General features: G+C 56.1%; 1 protein-coding gene across 1 annotated transcript in view; it reads right to left on the bottom strand.

Moving 5' to 3' along the window:
• MAST3 (microtubule associated serine/threonine kinase 3) overlaps window positions 1-6479 on the bottom strand; it is a 56463-nt gene that overhangs the window by 44712 nt on the left and 5272 nt on the right. Inside the window, exon 2 of the mRNA XM_011991253.1 lies at window positions 5580-5611. Coding sequence (XP_011846643.1) covers window positions 5580-5611 — 32 coding nt within the window. The remainder of the gene's footprint in view (window positions 1-5579; window positions 5612-6479) is intronic.

Raw genomic sequence — 6479 nt, 5'->3', positions numbered from 1 at the left:
AGAGGCAGGGGAGTTGCAGAGGCTGGACCCTGTTGGGACAATTATGAGCTTATTGCTAGGATGCTTGGAACATGGCAGGCAGGGACCCATTTCCCTGCCAGGGACCCATTCCCCCTGGCAGGCCCAAGGCAATGTGGCTCTGCTGCCCCCTGGTGGTGAGTCAGGCAGCCTGGTGGGCTTTCTCAGCCCCAGACACTTCCTCCCTTCCCTCCCAGTTAAAACCGGTCAAATCTGCTCAGTGGCCTCCAATACAAGGGTCCCTCCCTTCATCACATCCTCACCTGGGGTGGAAGCCAAGGATTTAGGCAGAGTCAGATCTGGCCCGAAACCTTCCTAGGATGCTCCTTATAACACATTCTGAGGTCCTGTGCCCCCGTTTTCTTCATAAATGGGGGTGATGGCAGTCTCTGTTTCCCATTGGATGCCTCAACTTGGTCCTGGATGTTGTCCTAGCCACCTGCTTCTCTCTGGCCACTCCATTCCTGGCCCCAGCAGACCTTTCTCCCCTCAAGGCAGCCACAGAGGCTTAAAAAATATCTCAGGGAGGGGGCAGAGTGGCTTACGCCTGTAATCCTAGCACTTTGGGAAGCCAAGGCAGGTGGATCACCTGAGGTCAGGAGTTCAAGACCAGCCTGGCCAATATAGTGAAACCCCACCTCTACTAAAAATACAAACATTAGGCCGGGCATGGTAGTTCAGGCTTATAATCCTAGCACTTTGAGAGGTCAAGGCGGGAGAATCACTTGCAGTCAGGAGTTCGAGACCAGCCTAGCCAACATGGTGAAACCCCATCTCTACTGAAAATACAAAAATCAGCTAGGAGTGTTGGCATGTGCCTGTAATCCCAGCTACCAGGTAGGCTGAGGCAGGAGAATCACTTGAACCCAGGAGGCAGAGGTTGCAGTGAGCCAAGATGGCACGACTGGACTCCAGCCTGGATAACAGAGCAAGACCCCTTCTCAAACAAACAAATAAACAAACAAACAAAAAATTAGCCAGGCATGGAGGCACACCGGTAGTCTCAGCTACTGGGAGGCTGAAGCAGGAGAACCACTTGAACCTGGGAGGCTGAGGTTGCAGTGAGCCGAGATCATGCCACTGCAGTCCAACCTGGGTGACAAAGTGAGACTCTGTCTCAAAAAACAAAAACAAAAACAAAAAACCCACCACTTCAGTCCTGCCACAGGACCTTTGCACATGCAGTACCCACTGCCTGGTGCCAATCTTCCTTTAGCTGTGCCCAGGCCTTGGCTCAAACATCACCTCCCCGGGAGGTCCCTGCCTGAATGTATCTTGTTTATCCATTCGTTTTATCACTGAATTCCCCAAGTGGACTGAGAAGCCATTGATGGAGGGACTATGTTTTCTTTATAGCAATGCCTTTAGCACCTGGATCTCAGTAGGTATCTCATAGTGCTTGGTGCCCGACTGAAGCTACCTCCCTGTTGCCCAGCACGCAAATGTGGGCTCCATATTGTTCTCACTTCTGCCCATTAAAAGTCTGTGGATGGCCTGCCGTGTGGCTTATACCTGTAATCCCAGCACTTTGGGAGGCTGAGGCAGGTGGATCACTTGAGATCAGGGGTTTGCAACCAGCCTGGCCAGCATGGTGAAACCCCATCTCTACTAAAATACAAAAGTTAGCTGGAGGCCGGGCGCGGTGGCTCAAGCCTGTAATCCCAGCACTTTGGGAGGCTGAGACGGGTGGATCACGAGGTCAGGAGATCGAGACCATCCTGGCTAACACGGTGAAACCCCGTCTCTACTAAAAAATACAAAAAATTAGCCGGGCGAGGTGGCGGGCGCCTGTAGTCCCAGCTACTCGGGAGACTGAGGCAGGAGAATGGCCTAAACCCGGGAGGCGGAGTTTGCAGTGAGCTGAGATCCGGCCACTGCACTCCAGCCTGGGGACAGAGCGAGACTCCGTCTCAAAAAAAAAAAAAAAAAGTTAGCTGGATGTGGTGGTAGGTGCTTGTAGTCCCAGTTACTTGGGAGGCTACAGCAGGAAAATTGCTTGAACCCGGGAGGTGGAGGTTGCAGTAAGCTGAGATTGCGCCACTGCACTCCAGCCTAGGGGACAGAACAAGACTCTGCCCCAAAAAGAAAAAAAAAAAAGGCTGTGAAAAGATTTAAGCAGCTCATTCATACTGAAGTGTAAATGGTTGATGGGCCACATAATTCTAATAGACACCATTGACCTCACATCTGTCCCTCCCTAAATGTCCCCCCTCCAAACCATCAGAGGAGCTCACAAAACTCCCTCCTGTCCTGAAACCTGGCCAGTCACAGAGTCAACCAACTGGCTAGTCAAACCCTCAACAGACCTGGTGGCAAAACTGTCCCTGACGCTTGGCCCCCAGAGGACCGACTGAATCAGAAAAACCGGCATCTCCTCTCTAAGTCTCAGTTTTCTTAATTGGGAAGTGGGGATCAGGAAGGGCTTATGGAGCGCTCAGTCATGCTGGTTCTTTTCTCCCAGCGCCACTTAGGTTAAGCTGAATTCACAGCACTCGCGTTGGTGGCCTCTCAGCCTTGGGTGTGCGTGTGTGTTTAGAGGGAGGAGCTTTCTCCCTGAGGTCACCACCCAGCACTCCAGGCCGATTCAGCAGGGAGTGCCCTGAGCAGCTTGGGAATCCGGCACCTGTCTTGGGAAAGTCCTTGGGCAACAGTTTAAGTTCTTCCCTTCGCTTGGCCACCTGTCAGATGCTGGCCTGGCTGAAAATGGAATTTTCCCATTAACCCCCTAGAACGGATCGCAGTGCCATTATGCGGAGGGGTAAACTGAGATCCAGAGAGGTGGTCACCAACCTACAGTACCTTAGGGAGAGTGATGATTCTGGCGGGTTTCCAAGGCTCTGGGGTGCCAGGGCGATGTCTGCGACCCGCCCACACGCGCTGTCACTTACCTCCAGGGGTGCAGGCCCAAGGAGGGGCTACAGGGGCTGCAGGGGCTGCTGGGACCCAGCAGGGACGGGCTCTGGCTGCTCGGAGACAGACTGCAAAGAAAGAGGCCGGGGACGGTGAACCTGCTGGCCGCCCCTTCGCGTGGCCGAATCCGGATCTCCGGATGGCGGCTGTGGTTCCCTCAGGGAGTAGGGGCCCAAGACCGGGGATTCTGGGTTCAGCTCAGGCCGTGAGGGCGGGGCCAGACCGATGGCCCGGGAGGACTCCCCGGAGGCGGCGGTGCGTTTCTGGGCGACACGAACAGAGACGTGGGGGGAGGGTGGTTGTCATCCTGTCCTCCCTGCACCACCCCACACCCCCGCCCTGCCCCACACTCACTCGAGGGTCAGCGCCGGGATGTGCAGCTTGTCCCTACGGGACTTCATGCCGAGGCCGAGGCCGCGTCTGTGCGGCCGGGTATCGACGCCCCCTTGGTGGCCCCCGGAAGCCCTAATCGTGGCGCGATCGGACCGACGGACGGACACACGGACGCAGGGACAGACGCCTGGCGGGTGCGGCGCACTAGACGCGGGGGCTGGGCCGCTGGGGGCCGGGCTGGCTCCGCCTCGGGGCGGGGCTCGGAGCTCCGCACCTGCGCGCAGGCCGGGCCCAGCAGCGAGGGTCGCGCAGCCGGATGGCGGAGCCGCGGGTGCCGCCCCGTCTGCTGCAGGGACGCCGAGGCCGCCGGGTCGGGAGCCCCCGAGCTGCATCCCGGAAGGGAAGGGCGGTCACTGGCTCCGCGGTCGGCGCGATTGCTCCATGGCCTGACCCCGCCTCTCCCCGCCCTGGCCGGGCCTCAGCCCTTGCCCCAGCCCTGGGGCTCTCTGGGAGCCAGGATCTGAGCGCAGTCCGTTCCAGCTCCCCAACCCCGCATCCCGGCCAGCCGCTCGGCACTGAGGTGCTAACCTGCTCGGGTCTCCGCATCCCCGCGCACACTAGAGGCTCTGACCACACCTCCAGTCCCTGGCTTCCAGCTGTTCCCTCTGCCAGGAAGGTCGTCCCCCTCACCCATATACGAGTCCAGCCCCACCAGCCCCTTCTCCGCCAAGCTGTCCCTGCACCGCCACCAGCACCAGGCGCCGCCAGCCCTGTCCTCCCTCTCTCTCAGCGGAAACCCCACGGTCTGGGGGTGTCTGTGTCTCACTCTGGCCCTCTAGAGGCCCCGGTGGACCCAGTGGGGCACAGGGAAGGTGGCAGGGAGTGGACATCCCTTGTGGAGTCTTTGGCTCTGTCCTGCCCCAAAGTCCAGGACTTTACCCTCTGCAGTCCTCATTGATTGACGGTCCAACACTGCCCACAGCTTGGGCCAAGGTTGGAAACAGTGCCCGCTCTCAGGGCAATGTCCGAGTCCCCCGGCAACCCCCAACCACTGGGGCCTTCAAGTACCTCCCCACCAACTGCAACATCCCCACTGGAACAGGAGCAGATGGTCTGGGCTTGGGGGCCACTCTGACCCCATTCCCAGGACCTCCTCCTTCTCCTGTCCTTCCACCTCACCTCCACTCACCCCACTCAGCTACCCTTGTCTTCATGCTGTTCTTCTAATGCCAAGTGTGCTGGCACCCCAGAAACTTTGCCCACGCTGTTCCTGCTGCCTGGAATGCCACTCTCCCCAGACTTCCCCCTGCCAGCTCCTCCTCTTCTTCCAGATCTAAGCTCAAGGGTCACTTTCTCCAAGAGGCCACAGATCTTCAGGATAAAACCACCCCCAGCATCTCTGTCTCTTTCTCTGATTAATCTCTCTCCTGCATACAAAACTTCAACCCTTACTCTGAGATTGAATTGTCTGTATCCCCTCTGCCTTCAGCAGGGCCCAATGTATAGTAGGTGCTCAAAAAAATGTTCGTTGAGTGATTCCCACCCCCAACTCAGGCAAAAGCAGCCCCCAAAGATGGGGTGTCCACATTCACACACTTCCAGACCACTAGCTTAAGGTAAACCCCTCCCCACCCCCGGGCTTTGGTTTCTTTCATCTGTAAATGAATGAAGGCATTGAACAAAAATGTTCTCTAAGCTTTGGGGATAAAAAACGGTAACCTAGACTGGGCATGGTGGCTCATGCCTATAATCCCAGCACTTTGGAAGGTTGAGGTAGGCAGATCGCTTGAGTCCAGGAGTTTGAGACCAGCCTGGGCAACATAGTGAGACCCTGTCTCTACTAAACATACAGATCGGGTATGGAGGCTCGCATCTGTAGTCCCAGCTACTCTTAAGGCTGAGGCAGGAGACTCTCTTTTTTTTTTTTTTTTTGAGACGGAGTCTCGCTCTGTCGCCCAGGCTGGAGTGCAGTGGCCAGATCTCAGCTCACTGCAAGCTCCGCCTCCCGGGTTCACGCCATTCTCCTGCCTTAGCCTCCTGAGTAGCTGGGACTACAGGCGCCCGCCACCACGCCTGGCTAATTTTTTGTATTTTTTAGTAGAGACGGGGTTTCACCGTGTTAGCCAGGATGGTCTCTATCTCCTGACCTTGTGATCCGCCCGTCTCGGCCTCCCAAAGTGCTGGGATTACAGGCTTGAGCCACCGCGCCCGGCCTGCTGTAATTATTAAATACATGCACAATTCAGTGGCTGCTGCTGAAATATCCACTTCCAGGACCACCAGGGCCCACCCAGCCCGCCAGCCCCAGGTGAACTCACCCACGTCCCCGGCGTGGCAGGCTCAGCTCCTTCTGCAATGAGACAGAAATGGAGAACATTCTCAGAGAGACTAGCCCTCAGAACAGCTGGCCTTTGATGCACCCCCACAATCCCCAATCCCCTGCCCCAACCAATGTGTCTACACACTGGGCTCAGCCCTGCCTCAGGGCCTTTGCACTAGCTGTATGCTCTCTCAGAATGGCCTTCCCTCCCTTCCGGCCCTAATTAACTACAGCTCATACTCCAGGTCTGAACTCAACATCCCTTCCTCCTGGAGGCCCCCCAGATTCACAATTTAATTCCCCACCCGGCTCCTACCATACCTGCATTAAAAATTATTTTAGGCTGGGTACGGTGGCTCACACCTGTGAGTTCAGTACTTTGGGAGGCAAAAGCAGGAGGGTTGTTTGAGCCCAGAAGTTTAAGCTAGACTGGGCAACATAGCGAGACTCCATCTCTACAAAATTTTTTTTAAAAATTAGCCAGACTGGGCTGGGTGTGGTGGCTCGTGCCTGTAATTCTGGTACTTTGGGAGGCCAAGGCGGTTGGATCACTTGAGTTCAGGAGTTTGAAACTAGCCTGGGCAACATAGTGAAACCCTGTCTCTACAAAAAATAAAAAAATAAAAAGTGAAAATTTAGCTAGTCATGGTGGCTCGAGCTTGTACTCCCAGCTACTTGGGTGGCTGAGGTGGGAGGATTGCTTGAGCCCTGTCTCAAAAAAAAAAAAAAAAAAAAGGCCTGGCCGGCCAGGCGCAGTGGCTCACACCTGTAATCCCAGAGCTTTGGGAGGCCGAGGTGGGTGGATCACCTGAGGTGGGGAGTTCAAGACCAGCCTGGCCAACATGGTGAAACCCCATCTCTACTAAAAATACAAAATTAGCCAGGCATGGTGGTAGGT

The sequence above is a fragment of the Mandrillus leucophaeus genome, unplaced genomic scaffold, assembly GCF_000951045.1.
Source record: "Mandrillus leucophaeus isolate KB7577 unplaced genomic scaffold, Mleu.le_1.0 Scaffold11, whole genome shotgun sequence".
NCBI classification, from domain to species: Eukaryota; Metazoa; Chordata; class Mammalia; order Primates; family Cercopithecidae; genus Mandrillus; species Mandrillus leucophaeus.
Note: the sequence above shows the minus strand (reverse complement) of the source record. Positions and strands in the feature narration are given on the sequence as shown.